Source organism: Symphalangus syndactylus, chromosome 19 (assembly GCF_028878055.3).
Source record: "Symphalangus syndactylus isolate Jambi chromosome 19, NHGRI_mSymSyn1-v2.1_pri, whole genome shotgun sequence".
In the NCBI taxonomy this organism is placed as follows: Eukaryota; Metazoa; Chordata; class Mammalia; order Primates; family Hylobatidae; genus Symphalangus; species Symphalangus syndactylus.
Genome location: NC_072434.2, coordinates 53,193,074 through 53,217,830, shown reverse-complemented (window position 1 = coordinate 53,217,830; position 24,757 = coordinate 53,193,074). Strand labels below are relative to the sequence as shown.

The window sequence follows — 24,757 nt, the reverse complement described above, 5'->3', positions numbered from 1 at the left end:
GGTGCATTCCTGCAGCACCTTGGTGAACTCAGCAGAATCTCTGGAGTGAGTGGTGTCCATCACAGCCCTTCTGCCTCTGCTTTGCTAAGTCACCAGGTGCTGGCTGTCCTGGGAGGTGCATCACCTTGGGAAGGCGGCTCTCTGCAACTGAGGCAGGCCCTGGAGCATCTGGCATCTGTCTGCCGACTTTACTCCATCCTTAAGGGGGAGTTTGAGCCATGGTATCTCAGTCTCTACCATGCTTCCTATATCCACGCAACCACTGTGACCTGTTATTTCTTATTCCATGGAATCTCTTCTTGTCTGCCTCTGTTTCTACATCTCCGTTACCAATATCTCAGTGAAGATCCTTATATTCTCTCTCTTTCTTTGATTACTGAAATAGATTCACACTGTTTTCCCTAGCCCCAGTCTGTCCTCTGCTATAATACTGCCAGAGAGTGCTTAAAAAAAAAAAACACAAGTTTAATCGCTTTCCTCCTGGCTTAATGCTCCTGTAGTGGTTTACAGTGGGCTTCATGATTAAGTTCAAACACTTAAGTATGGATTACAAGGCCCTGCATCCACTGCCCCATCTGCTTCCCCAACCTCCTCTGTTCTTCAACACCCACCGCCTACCAGTTCACACCCCAGCCTATGTTCCAATTTACCTAGCCCTTTTGATAGTTCCCTTAGGGGCCCCTTCTCCCTTTTTTCCTGTCCTTGCTCAAGACGAATCCTCTGCTCATGAAGCTCCCTGTGGTCCTATAGCCTATGATTAGACCCAGATCTCCTGTCTGCATGCCCAGGACTCTCTCTGCCTTGCAGTGGTCTGCAGCCTCATGTTCTGAGCCTAGAGGACATAGAATCAAATTAAGCTCCTTTACCAGCTAAGGTTTCTTCTTAAATTACTGTAGAGAAAACTTGGAAGAGTGCCCCACCCTGCTAATCCTGTCTGGAACCTTTTTTATAAAAATTACACCTTTTATGTTTGTGGATACTGGGGGTGAGGTGGAAGAGAATTTCCATTTTGACCTTCCTATGACAACCATTTTTAAGAAATCTCAATTTAGTAGGCAAGATTTCTAAACGGTGCTCCTTTTTCTTTTCCTTTTTGCTTTTTTTTTTTTTAAAATACATAATGCTTGTTCTAAAAAAACTTCTCTTGATTCCTTCATCCATTCGGAACCCATTTTTAAACAGCATTTACTCCAAAATGTAATGTAATGAATAAGAGCAGAGGTTTGGGTATCAGTCAGAGTAGAACCCATGGCCTGTCCTCAGCTCTTAGGCTGTCACTAGGGAGTTTATTTTTCTTCTATAAACCACAATTTTCCCATCTGTCTGTGAAATGGGGGTAGTATGGGTACTATTGTACCCTTCAGAGAGGGTTAATATGAAAATGAAATGAGAAAATGCATGCTGTGTCCTTAGTGCAGTCCCTAGCATGAAAGTGCTCAGCAAACTGGAGTGCAGTCTCTCCTGTGTTAGATACTAGCCATAGTGACATAATTAAGATATTGTCCAGAACCGTATTATACAAAGCCAAGGGCACTGCTCTTTTCCAGGTTTCTGCTACTTTGGCATTCAAAACAGACTAAGATTTTCCTGTTCTCTGCCCCATCCTTTGAGCATCTTAAACTTATCTTCCAGACCATCAGTGTCAAATAGAAATATAATATGAGCCACATATGTAATTTTAAATTTTTTAGTAGCCATGCTAAAGAAAGTGACACTAATTTTTAATGTATCTTATTTAACTTAGTATATTCAGATTATTATTTTAGCATGGAATTGTTATAAAAATTATTGAGATATTTTACATTCGTTTTTCCAGATGAAATCTTTGACATCTGATGTGTATTTTCCACTTAACACCTCTCAATTCAGACGCTAGATTTTTGTTGGAAATACTTGATTTAGATTTCTTGAATTAATATAGAAAAAGTAGATTTGCATACCCAAGTTGTTCCAAACATACTTGAAAGTTTTTCAGTAACTGAATTCAATATCAGTTTTTAAGTTGAAGTTAAAACTAAATAAAATGAAGAATTTAGTCCCTGAGTTACTCTAGCCATACTTTAAGTGCTCAGTCCACATGTGACTAGTGGCTGCCATATTGGACAGCAGAGTTCTTCTAGAAGTCACTGCAGAGGTTTCAGTCTTCCTCTTCTTAGCTAAACTTATTTTCATATTCAATTATAGATAGAAGCTCTTTACTTAAAATGGATAAAAATGGTGTTGTCTAGGTGCTTTGGTTCCATTTAGAGGAGGTTGGTTAAGCTGTTCACTCTCTGACCCCTCTCCCAACCTCCACCTTCACCTCTACCCCGAGAGGTCCTGGAGCACCTCTGCCCAGTCCTTGAGCTCCATGGAACAATTAACAAGTGGCATCTTAGCACTCAAAATTGCTGATCATGCACCCAGATTATATCCTGGGGCTCAAAGGGGTCTTAATATATCTATGAGTCAACTCCTAGCCCGTCCCTGCAGTGCAGAAATACTATAGAATTCCTTGGGGGATGAGAGAGGGCTCAGGCTCTGTTTAACACCTAGGAGCAGATGGATCATTTCATTCTATTCTGTCTTACGTGGTTCTCTGGGTTCTTATCTTGTCTTCCTAACTAGGTTGGGGGCAAGGACTGCTTTTTACAGCCCCACAGCACCCACACAAAGCAAGACAATCAATTCTTAACTGAAGGCCTTACTGATTGCAAGAATTCAAGGTCACTTGAAAAATCAGGGTCACTGCATTGCACAACTCTAAAGAACATTCAAATGGTATTATATGGTTGTGCAAATGGCAGCCTTGTAAAATTTGCAAAGGTTTAGACTGGAGTGTTTTTTCCAGCTGAGAAAAACTTTTTAACAAACTATTTGTTGGTACAAAGTACACCTTTTTCCCCTTATCCTCTGCCAGGAAGCAACTGCAAGAGTAAGTTTTCTTGACTTAGGAATATATGTTCATTAGAGAGGGTGTATGGATGTGTGAACATGTGGGTTCACGTGCGTTTAAGTAGGTTAGTAGATCTACTGTGTTAGGAAGCCCATTTAGAATGGTTTGAGCATTTAAACCTTGTATTTAAGAGGCTACTGTGTTTATATTCCTTTTGAAATTTCCCATTTTCAGAATCTTTGTCTGGTTTGAATGATGCTTTAGAGCTCCTTGTTTGTAAAGCTCCCCAGAGCATGACCCATAGATACCAAGCACGTACACCAAAGTCACTGGATAAGCAAAGGGACTCTTGATGACTGCATGGTTTTTATCTTTGCAAATGCAGAGGAGGGAGGAGAGAGCAAAGAGTTTCTCTTAAAAAAAAAAAAAAAACCCTCTGTTTACTTTTGTGTTTTTCAAACTGATAGTGTTTGTTTTTTCTCATGTCTACCCAGGAAACCAAGTGCTACCCCCTGGAGCTTCTCTTGGAAATGGGCTCACACCAGAGGCCGCAAGAGACCTTGGCCTTCTCCCTGGGATTGCGGTCGCAGCTTCACTCATTGATGCCCATGCAGGAGGACTGGGTAATCTCTTATTTGTTGCCTACAGCCAAAACTGTATTTAAATGGAATATTCCCTAGAACCGAAGACACTCCTTTTCTGTTTTTAAAGCAAAGGTCAAGGACTTTGGTGTTTCAGGATATAATAATGAAAAGCCTTTTTACAGTTAGGCATTTGGATAGAATTACAGAACTTTTCATTAATGATAAGATTTATTTATAATTGTATTAATTTATACATGGCAATAGAAAAAATGTATTTGAATAACTTTCTGCATAGTTCTTTTGTTTACCGAAAATTCAAAAAAGATATGTTAATTTCTTGCCACACTTAGCTCTACTGTTTTTTTGTTAGGTACTACAAAACCCTTATAAGTCTCATAGATTTATTTTGATAATATATTTGGCTTATGTCCTGTATCCAGTTCCTTGGTTGTAGTCTTGATTTTATCTTCTACATAACTCTCAGGCCTTTCATTCATGTATTCATTTGTTCATTCACAAAACACCCGTTGAACACTTAAAACCATGTCCAGGCATGGTGCTAGGAGACAGTGAACTTAAAACAAAACCAAATAAAACCAAGGTCTCTTCCCCAGTTTTTAATGGGAAAGCACACAGGGAAACAAAGAATTACAGTAAAGAATGATGACTTCCTCATCCTTATTGCAGGTTGTGTGTGTTTTTTGCAGGGGAAGTTGTTCTGGTTCTCAGCATCTCTCATCTCAACTATAGCCATATATTTTTTTCCTAGCCTTTCATTCTAACAATGTTTTGTTTTAAACTATGGTTTATAATTCATGAGATCAATTTAGCAGGACATGACCACTGAATTTGCACAACAGAATGGAACAGAATTGAATAGAACAAAGTGGAAAACATCAGAGTACGTTTCACAAAGTAAGGGAAGGCACTGCTTTGTGGAGCTGTGTTTCCATTCTATGTGTGTATACTTTCAGACACTTCCATCAAATCTGCCCCTACTCTGCCCATGCATTTACACCTCTGTGACTTGGCACACATGTTCTTTGTCCAGAATGATTGGTGCTCCACTTCTCCAGCTGGCTAACTCCTCCTCTAACTGCAAGACCAATATCAGATGCTTTCTGCTCTGCATAGCCTTCCATGAAACACTCAGGTGTATTTAGAAATTCTCTAAATTATGTTTTTTTTTCAGCAAACTATTTGAAGAAATGATCATATTGCATTGTAATTTCTAATATATCTGCTTGTCGTTTCCATTAGAGTGTGAACTCCTTGAGAGCAGGAACATTATGTTATCTGTCCTGTATCCTTCATGCCAAGCCCTGTGTCTGGTTCCTATAGCTGCTTGTAAGTTTATTAAATGAATAGTCACATTAAGGCAAGAATAAGGTGAGATGGCTTTAAACAGTAGAGTGAAGATTAATCTGTTTTCTTATGCAACGGATTATTAGATGATGCCTTGTTCTACATACTACATGGACTTCCAGAGTAGGATCGCTCTCATCAATCTAGGGACATGTCTGTCCTGTTCATCTCTCTGTCCTCAGGATCTAAAACAGTGCCTAAGAATTAGTAAACAACTCATAATATATGTAGGTTGGTTGAATGCTATGTAACATAGTTCTGAATACAGGCAAGGTTGTTTCTCTCCAATTACTTTTCATTGTGAGCAATGTGTGCTTTTGATTGGAATGTTAAGATTTTGGTTTTTACGTACAAGTGCAGAGAGAACTTGAGGTCTAGGCAGACATGAATGTTTCTGTCCCCTAGCAATCCTGACATTCCAGATCATGTGTGAGGCCATGAAAGCTTTCCCTGTCATACTTTTTAAATTACCCCTGGGGTGACAGTGTTGATCATCCACCCCTACCTGGGTGACAAGCACTTGGCTGGGACCGGCATATGCTGAAAGAAAGAGATCTGCTGCTTGAAGAGCCGCAGGCACTACAGTTTCCTTGTCAGTTTCCCAGACTTCCCTCAGGGACGTGCCAAAACACACCTTCTCACTTCTGCCCAGGACTCACTATGTCCTCCAGGAGGGGAGACTGTCAATGACCCTCACCTTTTTCCTAAACAGAGATGTTCAGTGGCAGAAGTTTTACCCTTAGAAGCTTTGGCTTAAGCCTTTTGTTCCCCATAAAATGCAAATGCTTGTAAGTGATATGGTTTGGTTGTGTCCCCATTCAAATCTCCACAGAGTTGTATCTCCCAGAATTCCCACATGTTGTGAGAGGGACCCAGGGGTAGATCATTGAATCATGGAGGGCGGTCTTTCCCATGCTATTCTTGTGATAGTGAATAAGTCTCACGAGATCTGATGGGTTTATCAGGAGTTTCCGCTTTTGCTTCTTCCTCATTCTCTCTTGCTGCCACCATGTAAGAAGTGCCTTTTGCTCTCCGCCGTGATTATGAGATCTCCCCAGCCATGTGGAACTGTAAGTCAGATTAAACCCTCTTTTCTTCCTCGTCTCAGGTATGTCTTTATCAGCAGAATAAAAACAGACTAATACAGTAAATTGGTACCAGTAGAGTGGGGCGTTGCTGAAAAGATACTTGAAAATGTGGACGCAACTTTGGTACTGGGTAACAAGCTCATAGAGGGAAGATACTTGCCTTATCTCAGATGAGACTTTGGACTGTGGACTTTTGGGTTAATTCTGAAATGAGTTAAGACTTTGGAGGATTGTTGGGAAAGCAGCTGGGAGGGAGGCTGTTCCCTGCAAAGCCACAGGGGCAGCGCTGCCCAAGACCATGGGAACCCACCTCTTGCATCAGTGTGACCTGGATATGAGACCTGGAGTCAAAGGAGATCATTTTAGAGCTTTAAAATTTGATTGCCTTCCTGGATTTTGGACTTGCCTGGGCCCTGCAACCCCTTTGTTTTGGCCAATTTCTCCTGGAATGGCTATATTTACCTAATACCTCTACCCACATTGTATCTAGGAAGTAACTGGCTTGTTGTTTATTTTACAGGCTCATAGGCGGAAGGGACTTGCCTTGTCTCAGATGAGACTTTGGACTGTGGACTTTTGGATTAATTCTGAAATGAGTTAAGACTTCGGGGTACTGTTGGGAGGGCATGATTGGTTTTGAAATGTGAGGGCCTGAGATTTGGAGGGGCCAGGGGCGGAATGATAATAATTTGGCTGTGTCCCTATTCAAATCTCAACTGAATTATATCTCCCACAATTTCCACGTTGTGGGAGGGACTTAGGGGGAGGTAATTGAATCATAAGGACCGGTCTTTCCCATGCTATTCTCATGATAGTAAGTCTCACGAGATCTGATGGGTTTATCAGGGGTTTCCACCTTTGCTTCTTCTTCATTCTTTCTTGCTGCCACCATGTAAGAAGTGCCTTTTGCCCTCCGCCATGATTATGAGACGTCCCAGCCATGTGGAACTGTAAGTCAAATTAAACATCCTGTTCTTCCCAGTCTCAGGTTTGTCTTTATCAGCATCATAAAAACAGACTAATGCAGTAAGTTAGTAACTTTCCCCCATATTTTTGTTAGTGAAAAGATAGAATAGTTTTTTGTTTTGTTTTGTTTTTTAATGGAAAGATAGAATAAGAACCTTGGATTCTTTAAGGCCTGAACTTAGATGCCAGCAGTGGCTGGGAAGGGCACAGGAAGGTGATAGTCCATGATGACGGGATAGTACAGACTTACTTAATATATGTTGACTATGTTTTATCCTTATTATGCCTTCTTATGCCTCTTCCTTTACCCATCACCTTACAGCCAATCCAAGATTAGGATATCTCAAAAAAGATAGGAGGCCTGGGAGCAAATGTTTCCTTTCATTTCTACCTTTCCTATAACCCTCTTAGTATGTGGAGGTGAACAGAGGCCTGAAAATCTTGAAAAGGTTGTCCATGGGTCCAACTCTATATTAACTAAATATAATTGAGTGAATGCAACCGAAAGAAAATTCTCATTGTTCTCCCTTGCCTGCATGTTTGTAGCTTAATAGTATAGGTTTGGGACAGCCAATCCCTGAGACATATTGTGATGCTATGATAAGGGCACTCAAAATGGAATTTTAAGTTCTGGATTTAGATTGTGTTTCTGCCTACAAATATGGTGTTTTGCAGTACTTTTGTGAGAGAGTGAGAGACAACAGAATGCAGGATTCACTGCTTTGTGATTCTGTATAGGTTGAGGTCAGTAATAGCCTCAAGAACTGGCAAAATGAACCCTGTGTTAAGAGATTTCTGAATGTCAAGTACAGACCCAGCTTTGGATTCAGAATTGCCATCCAGGAAGAGGCCATCCAGGCCTCTCACCAGCAAACCCTGACAACTGTAGTCACTTCAAATGGCCTGCTTTAGACCCCACATTCTGACTAGTATGAGCGGTCAGCACTCTGCTTTAGAGAAATACCCCTGGACTTTCATTCCCAAGGGAGGCCTGGGATGGGAGGATAAAGATCAAAGAAGCAAGCAAAACTCAACCCATGCTTTTCCCAGTTCTGGAAAAAGAGGAGGAAGGACTTTGTGGGAATAAAAATCAACGATAAAAGAACATTTTGTTCTTAAGGTGCTGGTTAGTAAGTTCTGCAGCAGACAGTCAGAAGATAGGAGTAGCTTTGTTTGCACTTTGTGGGGGTGGTTCTGGCCAGGGCTCCTGCTGCTGATATTTTTCTAGCTTATAAAAATAACGTTAACTTTTTTCCAGGTCTGTTCTTGGCTCCAGCACCCCAACTGTCCTGAAAGGCAATAACAACCTGATTTCTGTCTCAGGCCCTTCTCCTCTCAGTTGCTCTTATCTGTCAAACTCCTGATTATCCATCAAATCTTGAATCCTGTTCTCCTCTGGGAAGCCCTCCCTGACTTCCCAAGTTGACTTAAGCACTCCCTCTTTTTCCCCCACTGTGTCTTGCGCTTGCAGGTTTGTGTGTGCCACATTGCCTCATCTACTAATTTATAAACTCTTTGGGCACGCTGTTGTTTCATACTCCCACTGCAGCAGCCTGCAGAGTGCTTTACATATGGAGGACCCTTCACACACGCATATTTAGTGAATGAGTGAATGAATGAATGGCATTCCCTCCATGAGGAACGAATATTACAACTGAGAGAGAGAATAACCTCTCATTCAAAGGCAATTGTCCCTATACAATAGTTATACTTGGCTCATTTCTGCAGGAGCAAAAGTTTGGGTTCTTCTAGATGTCTGGAAATCTGTCTCCTTTTTGCCCTCATCACATTACCAAGTTTTGGCCAAGAGCAAGCTTTGTTCCTTGGTTTAGCACAACTATTTGATTACCAATATTGGATTATTTCTCTGATGTTGAATTGGCTTAAATTGCTCATCTGGGCCAGATATTGAATTAGTTTAAACTGCTCATTTCAATTGCAGAGCCAGACCAAAGTGAGGATTTTGAATTTCTTTTCTTTCTTTTTTTTTTTTTTTTTTTTGAGACGGAGTCTCGCTCTGTCTCCCAGGCTGGAGTGCAGTGGTGCAATCTCGGCTCACTGCAAGCTCCGCCTCCCGGGTTCACGCCATTCTCCTGCCTCAGCCTCTCCGAGTAGCTGGGACTACAGGCGCCCACCACCACGCCCGGCTAATTTTTTGTGTTTTTAGTAGAGACGGGGTTTCACTGTGGTCTCGATCTCCTGACCTCGTGATCCGCCCACCTCGGCCTCCCAAAGTGCTGGGATTACAAGCGTGAGCCACTGCGCCCAGCCTCTTTTCTTTTTAAAGGAAAGAATTTTTGAGCCAGTCTTGCAAAAAGGGCCTTTGGTTCATGCCCTAGAACAACACATAGTTTGTTCCAGTAAGCAATAAAACATGCCAATTACATGTCTCACCATTATCAGTGTTCTAGAAGACAGGATAGACAGGCTGCGACTTTAGATAATGTGATTTGGGGGGAACATTTATTTATAAGTAGTATATATACTAAATGTAGCATGATGGATAAAGAAATATACATATTGGCAATAATCCATTGCGTTTGTAAACTTTTGGTTTATGAAGCATGATATGGTTTGGATCTGTGTCCTCACCCAAATCTCATGCAAATTGTAATCCCCAGTGTTGGAGTGGGCCCTATTGGGAGGGGATTGTATCATAGTGGTGGATTTCTCATGAACGGTTTAGCATCATCCCCTTGGTGCTGTTCTCATGATAGTGCATGAGCTCCCTTCAGATCTGGTTGTTTAATAGTGTGTTGCACCACCCCACTCTCTCTCTTGCTCCTGCTCCGCCCGTGTGAAGTGCCTGCTTCCCTATCACCTTTTGCCATGATTGCAAGTTTCCTGAAGCCTCCCCAGAAGCCAAGCAGACACCGTCATGCTTCCTACACAGCCTGCAGAACGTTGAGCCAATTAAAACTCTGTCTTTTATGAATTGCTTAGTTTCAGGTATTCCTTTATAGCAATGTGAGAATGGACTAATACAAAACACATCTATGTTTATTGTAGAATTTGCTCCTTATAGCAACTTTGTAGTGAAGTTAGGAGAGGTATGTGTTCCCTCATTTTGCACAGCAAACAGCTGAGACTCGGTGTATTGTAAACTCAAGAATAGATATTTATTATCTTACACTTAATTCTTAAAGCAACTTTATACATACTATTATTCCATTTGTCAGATGAGATATTTGAGGCTCACAAGACTACCTAACATTCTGAAAGCTACACAGTTAAATGAGAGATGCGTGGCTTAAGCCCATGCTTTGTGCACACTTATCACTGTGTTATAAAAAATGACCTACCTATTTAAATGTGATCCACTCTGCTCTTTAATTTGACCCTAAAAATGTGAGCAAGTAACAAATTTTGAAAAAGGAAAGTCTTTAATAATATTTATTGACGACCCACTTTACTAGTTCATGGGATTAGACAGAGACTATGAGAGAGAAGTGGACTTCTGGGAATTTGTATTCTAGTAAAGAACACAGACAGGTAAATCAACAGTTACAAGTACTTGTGCCATGTATGGAAGGCTTTGGAAAAACATAAAATGGGCCTAAAATTGAGACTTAAAAATTTATTAAAGGATTCCCGGAGGGAGTGATGTCTAGTAATCTAATTACGACATTTCTTTCCTTGTTATTGCTTCCTGGTAAAGTGGAATTTATTTAATTTTTGTGGCTTTTAAACTTCAACTAGGCTTCATTTCTAATAATAAAATAATAACATTAATTAGAACAAGTATAACCACCACTCTGACTGGTACTACTATGATGACCATTTCTTACATGTGTCCTATGTGCCAAGTACTCTACCTGATACTGCTCAGACTTTATCTCTTGCTCCTCACAATAAGCCTGCAAGGTAGATGTTTCCCCATTCTGCACATGAGGGAATTGAAGGCAGAAAGAATAACGTTTCCACAATCACATAGCTAATCTCATAGCAAGATTTGAAATTGAGTCTGCCTCCAAGGTTCATGTATCTTTTCTCTAGGCCAGTGGTTCTCAACCAGGGGTGATTTGACCCCTCGGGACATTTGGCAATGTCTGGGGACAGTTTTGTTTATTGCGTCTGGGGAAAGGGAAATGGCACTGGCATGTGGTGGGTAGAGGCCAGGGATGCTGCCAAACACCTTACAATGCCCAGGCCAACCCCCTGCAACAAAGAATTATCCAGCTTCAAATGTCAAATGTCAGTAGCACTGAAGGTGAGAAACCCTATTCTCTCCTGGAACACCTCCAGTGATCTTATTTCTCTTCATCAGTTCAGCTTATTTCTATAGAAGCCAAAAAGCAGCCCACATTAAGGGTTTTGCTGATACATTAGTACTTTGTTGAAATGTATTTTGTGAAATTGACTCTTCAGTAAAAGTAGTTGTGAGATTAAGGAAATAATAGAAGTGAAGCCTGAGGAGTAGGGAGGACAGGATGGTTTCTACCTCATCTATTTCAGAGTCAAGCCACACGGGACCGCTTGGCCATCTTTCAGCACATCATGCACATTCCACCTCCTTTCCTTTGCTACTCATCCATCAGGACTCAGTCTAAATGTTACTTTGTGGAAACATCTCCAAATTTTATCCATTCTTAGAAAAACAGCAATCACTGTCTACACTGTATCTGTGAAATACTTTACAACTATTTCAGTTTTTTTACCAAATCATGTTCACATTTGTATGCCCATGATCCAGCGTGGAATCCACATAGCTGGTCTTCACTAAATCAATGTAATTATTTAATTACTATTATTAGTAATTAAGATAATAAATATGAGAGGGTTTTGAAAAATCAAAAATAAGAATTGGTAAATATAGGTGAGGGGGACTTTAAGAAAATATAGATTCCTATGCCCTACCCTGCTGAGGATGCCTGGAATCTTGTTCTAAGTGTGGAAAATGTCACTTGGTACCCAGAGGAGACAGCCTGGGGGGATGAGTTGGCACTGAGGACACTGGGGTCAGAAGCAGTAGTGATGTGTTTCTGCCAAGTAGGCAGATCAGACCAGAGCAGAACCGTGCTGCGCAGGAGCCAGGCCAGGCGCTGGCCAAAAGCTGGGGGCAGGAGGGAGCTTATCCAAAACGAGAGAGAATATGGATCCAAAGAGGCAGACGGTCTGCAAGAAATTGGGGGTGGGGGGGGATTAGAAATGCAGATAAAGTCATGCCGTGGAATCTGGAAGGAGAAAACCGTGCCAGTCCCTGAGCAGATAGAGCAAGGACAACTCTGGGAGTTCCTGGATGTGAATCACAGAGGGCAGAGGAAGAACGCATTCATGGGATTGCAAGTTTATTGTTTTAAGTTGAGGCTTGGTTTAATGCGAACCACCACTGCCTGAGACCTCGGCAGTTCCATGAGCCGTGGCAACAGCTCATGTGATGGAGGGAGGGGCAGAGAGCATACGTGGGGGAAGGATAACTTTGAGTTTCCTGTTTCCAGGCTCCAAGGCTTTCTTGGAGTGCTGTGATTCTCTGGACTGCAGAAGGCTGGCCTTAGCTGAGAGACCAGACTTTGACTCTGTGGAAGAAAACTGAGAGAATCCAGGGCCTGGGGCTATTGCCAGCTCCCCATGTGTCCCCGATTTTTAAATCTTGTGCCACACGTCAGTATATATGGCTGTGAACCTGCCATGAAACCATAATATTTTGAGTTTAATACATACACTCCTGTTTGGATAATGAGTAATCATAGGCTTTAGAACTAAAAGGCTGCTCAAAGATTTTCTATATGAAATTCTTCAATTTGCAGATGAGAAAACTGAGGCCCAGACAATGGTGAATCATCCAAATTTACGCCAGCATATTACTGTCAGAGTCGAATTTAGAATCTGAGTGACCTAGTTCATCAGCCTGGGTCCCCGCCCCATTGTACTACACTGTCTCCAGATTAGGAAAAGGGAATGACTCCTGATTTGTTATTCCATTTTGTACCTTATATCCCATTTAATGGCCATAACCAGCTTCACTGGTGGTTATTAAATAGGTAATTTAGTTTTCCTCATCCACACTTGAGTAAATCTCTTTGTTGTGTTGTCACAATCTACAATAAGCTCCAAGAATCTCCTCCAGAGCTGGAAATAATAAAAACACCTGCTATTCGAGTTGCTCTCAAACAGCTCAAAGCAGTTATTTTTATTTCACCTACCATTCGTTGAATACCTATGCTGTGCCAAGTGTTTTGCTAGGTACTTGACTATTCACTATTGTCAGCTCACAACCACACTGTGAGCTACAATTATTTTTGGCCTTTAACATACAAGGAAATGAAGGTTTAAGAACCTGCCAAAGGTTACATTTTAATAAATTATAAAGTTGGGTTCCTGGACCCACTGACTGCACAGCCTATGAGCTCTCCCCTGTTGACCCTGGCTAGTGAATCTATATGTGTGTAGGTATGTTTGTGCCTTTACTTACGTTAGCCCATACTTACACCAATGCATATTTGTGTCTATAGTAGAAGATAGAGCTTCCACTTGATATCCTTCTGGATGTTTGTAGATCTATTTTATGGATGAGAAAGTTGAGGCTCAGGGTGGAGAAGTGACTCTAATAAAGTGTATTTAAAGCAGCACAGGAGTCTGGGTTCCATCAATCATGGGGAATAAGGCCAGGCTTATTAGATCAGGGTAGGAATGGGATGCATAGCTATTGGGGTTGTGTGGTGGAGAGATAAGCGATATTAATGTTGATGTTAATTTTGTTTACTAAATTTGTTAATGCTTACAATCTCAATCTCAAAGATTAATCTTAATCTTTTTGTAGTGACTTGCCATTTTTAAACTACCCTTGGAATAGGGAAGGTATTTTTACCTCCCACGAATGGTTGAGAAAACTGACCTTCGAGGAGGTGAAGGGATTTGCCAAAGGTTACAGGACCAGGAAGACTGGATCCAAGACTCAAACCCTTGTTTGTGTGCCTCTGTCTTCACATCAGCTTTGGTGCAACCCTTGCATCAAACAGTGGAAAAGTACTACCTAGTAAGTGGAGCAAGGTGTCTTATTCTGTGCCCAGAGCCTCTCATTTTAAACAAGCTCTGATCATCTCATCTACTACAGAACCGTATCTGGTATTCCAGGGCCATTTTTAAACAGAAGGTTTCACTTATTCTCTCCTGTATTAGTATATGGCCGAGAAAATGAGCTGAGCTGATATTTTCCTTTGCTGAACTTGGGAACAAAAACAAAAAACACATAATAATCCAGCCACTGGTTCTGACACTGCCAAGCACCTGTTAGGAGGACTTCCTACTCCAAGTTCAAAAGGTAGAGACTGCTAGAAAAGTGTGTGTTTGGGGGCCCAGAGTCTAAGATTGCACTTGTGTCACTGGCTGCAAGAGTAGGATCAGGTCCACTGTTTTTCATGGCACAAAAACTCAACACATAATGCTTCACATCCATATACTGCTTCTAAGCACTAATGTTTACTTTGGGTCTTGCACATCAGCAGCTGATGGTGGGAAAATACACATCTCTAGTTATTGCCCCAAGGCGGCAGCCTCACATCTAAACTGCTGGCTTCTTCCTTATTATCTCTCCACAGGCCTGGTTCATTTCCTTGTTTTCAGTTTTCTCTTAGCTATGCGTTGTAAAGAGCAAAGAGAAATAATTTTTAAAATTTTCCATATGGGCATCTTGAGCATTGCCTCAGTACACTCCGTAGCTAGTATAGATATCTGGGGAAACTAAGAAGGAAAATTTCTTTGAATATAGAAAAATCACACTAGTCTCCAGTTATATCATTCAACAACAGTGCCCCCAGCCCACCTTTCCATACCTCTAATCTGTATCTGTGCTTTGTACTATGACTCTGATGTGAGAGTTTGGCTCTCTGAAGATGGTAAAAATTGAAATGTTTGAGGTAAACACAGTAAGATTGTTAAAAACACATTACTGGTTCCATCAGCTGTCTCTTTGCGCTTGGAAGTCATCTGACACTGATGGCAGCAGTGACCCGTCTGGAGCAGCCACTGCAAAGATGCTGGCTGCAGTGGAGGATGCACTCTGCAGAGCTGGCTGGAGCCAGAACAGGTGGGAGCCCTGCCCCCTACCAAGTTGGCAGGGTGGGAGCCCCATGCTCCCAGGCACAGCTGCAGCTGCCCAGCTGCAGCTCTGGACCTGGGCATCCCCACGCTCTCAGGGGCCCAGGAAGCCCCCCTTCCTTTGCAGGCTTGGAAATGCCTGCTGCTACTCCCTGGCCTCTTCCCATTGCTGGCGCCTGCTCTGGAGTGGGGCAGAGTTGTGGCTGAGCCCAGTGCTGTCACAATCCAGCCAGGTGTACATGCACCTGAGGTGGCGCTGACACGCTAGCCCCCTGCCACCTTGGCCCTCTCTGGACTTTGGGTGCCAACGAGCATGGCAGGAGCTGAGGGCAGCTCGGCTCTGGCCTGCAGGTGCCTCAGTAGGAACAGACTGGGTGGCGGGTTGATGGCAGCAGGAAGCAGACAGGCTCCTGGGCAGAAAGGAGCAGGTCCCTGGTGAAACCCCACCTTCAAGCCACGGACAGTCTGAAGCCTGGGGGCTGGACTGCTGGTTCCGAGTGGAGTCTATGGCCTCCAAGTGAGAACTTGTGTTGCTTTTTCTGGGTCCGCCCATGGCTACCCATGGGCCAATCAGTACTCATTTCCTCCCTTCTGAGCCCATAAAAATCCCTGGACCCAGCCAGCCGTGGACAGACTCAAGACTACCAGCTGCGGGAAGGAGCTACCCACTTTGGGTTTCTCCACCCATTGGGATGACCTGCCTACAGAAAGGAGCTACCCACTTCGGGTCTCCTCTCCACCGAGAGCTGGACACTCATCTAGACGACCTGCCTGCAGAAAAGAGCTACCCATTTCGGGTCTCCTGAGAGCTATTCTGTCACTCAATGAAGCTTCTCTCCGCCTTGCTCACCCTCCAGTTGTCTGTGTATCTCATTCTTCCAGGTTGTAGGATAAGAACTCAGGACCCATTGAATGGCAGGACTGAAAGAGCTGTAATACAAACAAGGCTGGAAACACATCCCTCCGGCTCACTCACTACTTTGTGAGCAATGAGGAGAGAAGAGCTGTGGCCCTTCATGGAGCCCAGACCTGGGGGTTCCCCAAGCCAGGGCTGTGACACTGTCTCTAAGGCTTGGAGGTTCATGGCATCTCCAAGCCTCCAGGTGCCCATGTTCCCCTCATCCAGATGCGGGTGCCCGCAGCAGAAGCCACATGCAACACATTGGATCCAGCTGCAGCCTTGCTTGGAGCTGGCACCTGTGCCAGCACCTGTAGCTGCCTCCCCTGCCACAGCAGCTTGCTTGTCTGGTTGTGTGCAGTGGCCGGACTCTGCACTTGCTCACCCACACACCCCTCACTGCTCTGCGCCTGGCTCACCCTTGGTAGGTGTGGGATCTGGGATGGTGGCGTGAGCTGAGCCCAGCCTGCTGGGCCGAGTGGGTGGGATGAGCCCAGCGGGCACGAGCAATACTCAGGCAGAAGATGCCACCAGCCACAGAGGTTTCTGGCTGGCAAAGTGACACCCCGAGGATCCCATGACAATACTTCATGCCTCAGTTCCCCCATCTGAGAAATGGGAATAATAGTACCTCTTGCATAGATCTGAGTAATACATGAGCTTTTATTTGTAAAGCACTTAGAATAATGTCTGGCCATACTGTGTGTGTGTTTAGCTATGATTAATGTGATTGCAGTAAACTTACATTATGAATAGTAGCAGTGGGCAAGAGAAAATCAAAGATTTATTTCTGGATTTACAGGTAGATGATGTCTTCCTTCTGTGTGTCAGGCATTGTTATAGGTATGTTAGATACAGTGGTAAACAAAGCCAAGCCCCTTCTCTTATAGAGCTTCTATCCTACTGGGGAAGTTCATAAACTCCCATTTAAACATATATACTTACATGTATATGTAAGTATACATATATGTATTGTATGTGTGCATAACTGTGTGTCTCTGTATATGTTTGTGCATATTTATGAGTGTCTTCATACTCGTGTGTTTATGCATGGATCTGGTATTTATACATGTATGTGTATTACATGTGTATATCTGTATGTAGTTGTGCATGCACATGCATCCATGCCTGGGTCTGTGGATGTGTATATACTGTGCATATACATGTTTGCATGCCCCTATTTGTATGTCTGTTTATGTGTACATTTATGTGTGTGTCTGATTTGTGATGTGTTTGTTTATGTATATGTGTGTATATTCTAATGTTCATGAGTGTATATGCATGTGTCCGTATATATGTATGTGTATATGTATGTGTGTATATGTAAGTGGATATGCATGCATGTGTTTGCATAGGATACTGCTGAGTGTTATGAAGAATAGTCCTGATTAAAGTGATGGGAAGTTCCAGGAGGTGCTACTGGTATAGAGAGATCAGGAAAGTTCAGTCTAGAATGGGGACATTTGAGGAAACATACCTTAATGAAGAGAGGAAATATTTCATTGTGTAAAAAGCAAGGCAGAGATTTTTTCAATCAGCAAATATATGTTGAGCACATACTTTGCCTCAAGCATGTGCTGGGCACTGGGAATACCAGGATGAAGATGACCCAGTCCCTTCTCTAGAGGACTCAGCAGCTGGTAGAAATGGGAGATCTGTATTCAGAAAAATCCTAATACAACTTGCATAGTGCTTTTCCAGGCGGTGAAAAAATGTTACAAGAGTATAGAGAATGGATCAGCCAGCTCTTCCAGGACAAGTTAGGAGGTGAAAACTAGAAAGTGAAAACTTGGATAAGCCTTTTAAGAAGCAGTAGTAGAATGTGCAGAGGCTCAGAGACATGAAAATGCCCTTCATAATCGAGGAGCATTTTGGTGTGACCACCTCGCCATTCAAATGTGCGAGAGGAGCAGCGAGAGGCAGCCGGGAAGACTGAGCCTGCGTAGCGTACTCTGACTGGAATCAGACGACCTGGGTTCAAACCCCTGTTTTGCCACTTGTTAGTAAAGAGCTTACCTGCTCTGTGCCTCAGATTTCCCTTCTGCAAATGGGGATGGGAATAGTGCCTCACAGGGTTATTTTAGAGATGCCTTCTCCTGACACATTGTAAGCACTCAACAAGTATTAGCTACTCCCAGTTGGAAGCTAGAATGTAAAAGGCCTTAAATTCCCAGCCAAAGAGATTGAATGCTAAAATTAATTTCAAGCAAACCTATCTATTCAAATAGCTTTCTCAGCACTGATTTTGATGTGAAAAATATCTGGAATATTCTTCGTTATCAAGCATGTACCTTGGTAGTGTAATTACAATTTTTTAATACTAATGGATGATCTTCCATTAAAGTAGTAAAAAGATACCATCTCTTTTAAGCTTAGAGCAAAAGCTTACTTAAGTGAAATTAAGCAGATATTTATTTTGTCAGGCTCTGGGGAGGCTTCCGAAATTATTTGCTCCCTGCTAGTGCCTTGCACTTTATCTTTGCAACCGCACTTACCCTGTAGAGTCATAGTTGGACAGGAAACTGTATTCCTGCAGCTCTACCTTCAGTGTTTCACGATCACTGTTTCTCATCCGCCAGGCCTGAGGGCGGGCAGTGCTGATTTCGCTGTCTCATACCCACTCTTCTTTCTGCCAGTGTCTTTTGTGAGAGGAATTTTATCTCTGTCCCTTTCTCTTCACCCCATTGTCTCTTCTCCAGTCTTCAAACCCAAACAAAAAACATACAAAGTTTGCTCATATTCATTGCAGTCTGAGCTGGTGAATGTTCTTCCAGAGCCCCTTAGGATTTCTGCACCCATACTTGTAAATGTTTCCATCTTCATTTTGTTGGTGGTGATGACAAATAACTTGCTTCTGTTCCCGTTTTAGTTAGAAATTACTGTTTACTGGAGACGGAGAATGGAAAATATATCAAGGGGCAACATGAGAAAATAGGTTATTTTGATTACTTCCAATCATCCGTCGTTAACTGAATTCATAATATAGATAACCAAATAAAAAGAGTATTTCAATTTAAACTTAGAATGACTTATAGGTTTTTTTAATAATCTGATTTCCATTCTTACTACTTCTTGCAGCAGTTTTCAAACTTGAGTGTGCATAGGCACTCATGGAGCTAGTTAAAATGCAGGTGACTGGGTCCCCACCACAGCAACTCGTTCTGATCAGTGGCTTTAACTGGGGCCTAAATATCTGCACTGTATCCAGCCCACACATGAGCCTGATGAACTTCACCAGTGGTACCTTAAAAGATAGCAAGAGGGGCAGACTAAACTCACGTTGGTTACCATCAAAAATTGTCTGTACATAATCCAGAAAGAGCAAAGTTGAATCCAGGCTAATTGAAAGACTGCATTTTAAATTTTTTGTTTCAAAAGTAGAGCAATAGAGAGTTTTTCCAATGTGTTATACTTCCTGTGAGCTGGATACTACCTGTCTACCTAGATGCCACTTAATGTGGACAGCAACTTTTATGGCTGTGCACATTCTCACCGCCCCCATTTAAAGAGAGGAAGGAGACTCGCTTAGACTCAGGCAGCTAGTGTGGTTGAACAGAGAGAACCTTGGTCTGTCTGGCCCCAGCTCACTCTCTCTTACCATTATATAGCTTCACCCAGGCCAGCGTTAACAGCTGTAGATGATTTTCTTCTAATGTTCTAAAACCTGAAGACATGGAGCATCTTTTAACCAAATGCTCATCTCTGGGGAAAGCTAAGCCTCTTCTATTTTGTTGAAAGAGACAGTGTTAGGCTGTCGATCTGTATTGTTACAGGTCCCTGGGCTGGATTTAGCCTCAAGAGTTGAAAGTGTATCAGCCTTGTGACTCACCACCATGAAACCCTCAGATGGGAGTCTTCTACCAATATCAATAATATGAATGAAAACTTTATATGCCTTCTGGATTGAGGCCTCTCACAGCTCAAAATTGTAAAGAAAAACCCACGCAATTGGATTTTGTGAAATATATTAAATATGCCCGGTAATGTGGCTCTTCAAAGGAATTTATATACTGTCTGATTTACTGTGGTGTATCATTATAGCTCAGCCAAATGCATGTGGCCTAATAATTTGTCTCCATTATGCATATCTATCATTAAATATAACATGCAGACAATAACTATTTAAACAACTAAATAGATGATTATATAGCTGTCTCTCCCACTTAGACTGCGAACTTCTTATGAACAATGGAATCTAGTCATCTTCATCTCTGTAGCTCTTAGCTCAGTAAATGGATGAATATATGCATGAGTGAATACATGCGTGAATGAATGGGTTTGCTTAACATGCTAAGCACTAGACTAGTTACTGTGGCAAATACAGTGATACAAAGAAATAGAGGCAGATGGATTGAGTTCTACAGGAATTTTAAAAAGGGAAGAATCACTTTCAGTTAAAACAGTAAGGCAAAGAAAAAACAAAAATACTAATATTTATTGAGGGAACTTCATGATAGAAATATGCTGGAGAGTCTACATGTATAATCTTCACATTGACTCCAGCAGCTTGCTCAAGGTCACACAGCTGGCAGTGAGAACCCCGTGAGGTTAGCTACCATGGTCCTTCAGGGAAGTGGGAAGGGATAGCCTTTGAATGAATCTGGGAGAGTAGGTGTATTCTCCACTGGAAGCAATGAAACTTAGAGTATTCTGGATGGAGAGAATAATATAAATGGAGGCACTGAAATGAGGTCGCGGAATGGTAAGCATTTCAGTTTGGCTGAAACCTATGATATCTCTAAGGGATTCCTGGAAGAAAAGGATGTAATGATCAAATAGGTGGAGATAGATTGGGAGTCTGTCCCATCTGAGTACCGTTTTGGAGTTTGTGCTTCCTCTTTCTCCCTGGAGGCATTGGCAAGTCATTGAAGGTGATCTCAAGCTAGAGATTCATTTTAAGCATGGCTTTGTATACTTTTATACACACTAGTTGGGGGAAAAGGCAAAGAGGTTTCCTGAAATAGGTTTTGGCGGTGGGGCTTGAAAACAAGATAGGGAGTTTGACGACTTTTTAAAACAAATCCATGCATTAGGCACAAATTATTTAAAATTTTTGATGTTCTTTATATTCTCCTAGCTCTTTCTATCTGCATAGCTATTACTAAATTAAATGTATAAAAATATTTTTACTTTTTAATTTGAGATAGATTTCATCTTATATTTGGCAGAAGATAATAATAACTTGTTAACTTCAAGGCAGTCAGGGTAATTCATCCACTCTCAAACTGGGCATTCATTTAAATCTATTATCTTTGATGGAGATATCTAGTATACTCACTCATTTAAAGTAGAGCCATAAATCCTTAAGTAAGCAAAACAAAAGGCCTCCCAAAGCTGAGAAAACACTTGCCATAGAGTCCACACACTGTAGGAAAGTACAAGGATTATTCTCCGGCTGTTACCCAGCACTGCTAACTTAGAATTATAGATAAAATATGCTGTAATTTTAATAACTAATAGCTGACTATGCAAAAATATTATTTTCTCCTAGCTTCAACCAACAGGTAACATATCTGCCTTTCATGTCAGGTACTGTGCTAGGTACTAAAGATGTAAATATGAACAAATTATAGTCTCTGTACTCAAAGAGCTGCCATTCTGATTGGAGAAACAGGCAAGTAAGCCATCCGAGTAGGATGTGGGAAGTGTCTGATAAAAGCATGTCTGGGCTATTACAGGAGTCTAACCTCACTTTACCTGAGCGAGTTAGTAAAATTCCCTCCCCTTCCCCCCAAAATGATTGGTTTGACACTTAAAGATGAATTGGAGGGAGAAATAGGAATTTATCAGATGGACAAGACGGCTAGGCAGGGAGGAGGGTGAGAAGGAGAGGGAAGCAGAGCGAGGTAGTATGCACCAAGATCCAGAAGCATGAGGGTACTCCATTGGCTGCAGAATACAGAGTATACTATAGTATAGAGTATGCTGAAATGGAAGTGTGAGAGATATATCAGACAAAGTTTTTGAGGGCCTTGAACATCATTTAAAAGAGTTTGGAATTTGTATCCTTAAGGTACTAGCTTGTAAACAGAAACTTTGGAGGCAGTGAGGTTAACGGACCAGAAGACGGGACTGTTGTAAGAGATCTTGAAGGCCAGAACTGACGCAATTCCAAGGCAGTATCAATGGAACAAGAGGGGACATTAAAAAATTAAAAATAGGCTGATGAACAGTGGTGGGGTCCTTTAATGCATGGGCATAAAGTGCTACATATATTGCTCTCTGAAGCACGAGTGCACTGGACAATGATGGCATGGCACTGTTTAACAGAAGTAAGCAGAGTCTATGTGTCAGGAGGATTGAGTGTAAGTCTCAAATCTGCCCTTACCAGTTATGTAACTTCTACAAGTCACCTCTTTAGACCTCACTTTTTTATATAGGTGCGAAGATCAAGATTCATGCTTTTTCTTTTAATATATCCACTTTTATATGACAAAATTTTCCTACTATTTAAGTGGTATTGTTGGAATAAATGTGATCACAAATAGAATGTATTTAATTCATTAATTTATTCACTTGCCATTTATTGAATTTTTTTTTCTGGCAACAATGGACTGTCCTCTTGGTCCCCAAAAATAAAAAGCTGGTGAAAATTAAATATATCCACATATTCAACTCACAAGGCACCAGAGAGCTACTAAAGGACTTGAGGGGCCAAGATCAAAAGAGAAGCCTAGAGAGCTGGGTTCAACATTTCCACCCTTTTTATACGCTGAGCATTTGCTAACTCGCTGAGATTTGGACTCAACATTTCCACCATTTTATAATACGCTCTGAGCATTTGCTGAGTTGAAACCTGCAACTCAGAGGCCAAGAAGCTAAACACCAGTTTGGGCAGTCTGCAGGCTGGAAGTATAAATATTTGAGTTTGGACATCATTGAAGATGGTGAATACTAGTAAATCCTCTAGGTGTTATTTGGGACCCGGAAAGTCAGTGTAAACTAAAAATAGACAAGCTTTACAAAGGCCAAAGCCTGGGTTTGAATTAAATTAACATCTGATTAAATTCAGATCATCTATCCCTACTTGAGCTAACTGCAAGAAGCAAGGTTATATCCTTTCTAGAGGTAGGTAACATAATCAGAAGCTCAAGTTATAACTAAAAGTTTTCATATGTAATGTCTGCATTCAGTAGAAAATAAGCATGTAAAATGTAAACAATTTCGAAAATCAAGAGTAAAAACAAACCCACAGAAAAATCCATATGCTGGTGGCATTTGACATGAACTCTAACATATCTGTGATTAATATGGTCAAGAAATTATAGGAGAAGATGGAGAATTCAGCAGAAATCTGGGAAATAGAAAAAGAAATGGGAATTCTAGAATTGAAACTAATAATTGAGATTAAGAACTCACTAGATGGAGTAAAGTCAACAGCATACAATGTAATTGAAAAGAGAATTAGAGAACTGAAACATAGATCCGAAAAACCTATTTATACTACAGCGAATATACAAAAGGATGGAAAATACATGAAATACACAAACAAGTATGAGATATATATAGCATGGTAAAGAGGTCTAACAGAGGTGTAGTTGGAGTCCAAGAATGAGAGAAGAAAGATAATAAATCATACATAGAAGCTATATTTGAAGAGATATTGGCCAAAAGTTTTTCAAAACTTAGAACTCGAGTGAGTTATTTTAACTTTTGAATAATCAGTTAATGCAATTCCATATTAAAAGGATACAAGAGAAAAATTATATTAACAGTTGTTTACAAGTGCTTTTGATACAACTTAGCACATATTCATGATTTTTTTAAAAATTATGGCAAACTAGGAGTAGAAAGGAACTTATTTTGATTAAGGATATCAACAAAGAAACAATGCAAATATCATACTTAATGGTGAAATATTAAAAATGTTCCAATTCTTACCACTTTTATTCCACAGGGCCTACCTAGTGCAACAAGTCAAGAAAAATAAATGGAAAATATAAGAATTAGAAAGAAATAAAGCTAACATCATAGACGATACAATTATACACATACAGAATGTCAAAAGAATCTATAGATAAAATATTAAAATTAATAAGTAATTTAGCAAGGTTGCTATTGCAGAAAGTCAATACAAAACTCAATTTTATTTCTCTAATCCAGAAGCAACCATTTAGAAAATAAAAATTTTAAAATAGCATGATTTACAATAAAATAAAAATATTAAGTACCTAGGAATGAAGATGTGTAAGACATCTATGCAGAAAGCTATAAAACATTGAGAGAAACTAAAGAAGCCATAAGTAAATCGAGGGATATATGATGTTCATTGATTGGAAAACAGTATTATAAATGTGACAGTTTCTTCCCGGTTCTATAGATTCAATGTACTGCAGTTCAGAATTCTAGCAGATTGGTGTGTGAGACGATGGAAATTGGTAGACATCCTAAAACTTGCATGGAAAGGATCAATAATAAGACAATCTTGAAAAAGAACAAAGTTGGGAAAACTCCATAATGCCAGATAGCAGAACTTATTACAAAGTAATTAAGAATGGTATTGAGGGAAGGACAGACAACCCAGAGGAAAACAGATTAAGGAGCCCAGAGGCCGGGCGCGGTGGCTCACGCTTGTAATCCCAGCACTTTGGGAGGCCGAGGCGGGCGGATCACGAGGTCAGGAGATCGAGACCACGGTGAAACCCCGTCTCTACTAAAAAATACAAAAAATTAGCCGGGCGCGGCGGCGGGCGCCTGTAGTCCCAGCTACTCGGAGGCTGAGGCAGGAGAATGGCGTGAACCCGGGAGGCGGAGCTTGCAGTGAGTGGAGATTGCGCCACTGCACTCCAGCCCGGGCGACAGAGCGAGACTCTGTCTCAAAAAAAAAAAAAAAAAGGAGTCCAGAAACAAACTCACACATGTATGGACAGTTAATCTGTGGCAAAGGTGCCGTTGCCAGAGCTGTAAGGAAACAATGTATTTTTTAGTGAAATAGTACCCTGCC

At 41.4% G+C, this 24,757-nt stretch overlaps 1 protein-coding gene across 22 annotated transcripts in view; it reads left to right on the top strand.

The window, feature by feature from the left end:
- Nucleotides 1-24,757, top strand: part of FGGY (FGGY carbohydrate kinase domain containing) — a 456,399-nt gene that overhangs the window by 209,973 nt on the left and 221,669 nt on the right. For all 22 annotated transcript variants that reach the window (XM_055235132.2, XM_063613860.1, XM_063613861.1 and 19 more), the window contains one exon: nucleotides 3,370-3,498. In XM_055235132.2, the coding sequence (XP_055091107.1) occupies nucleotides 3,370-3,498 (129 nt within the window). The remainder of the gene's footprint in view (nucleotides 1-3,369; nucleotides 3,499-24,757) is intronic.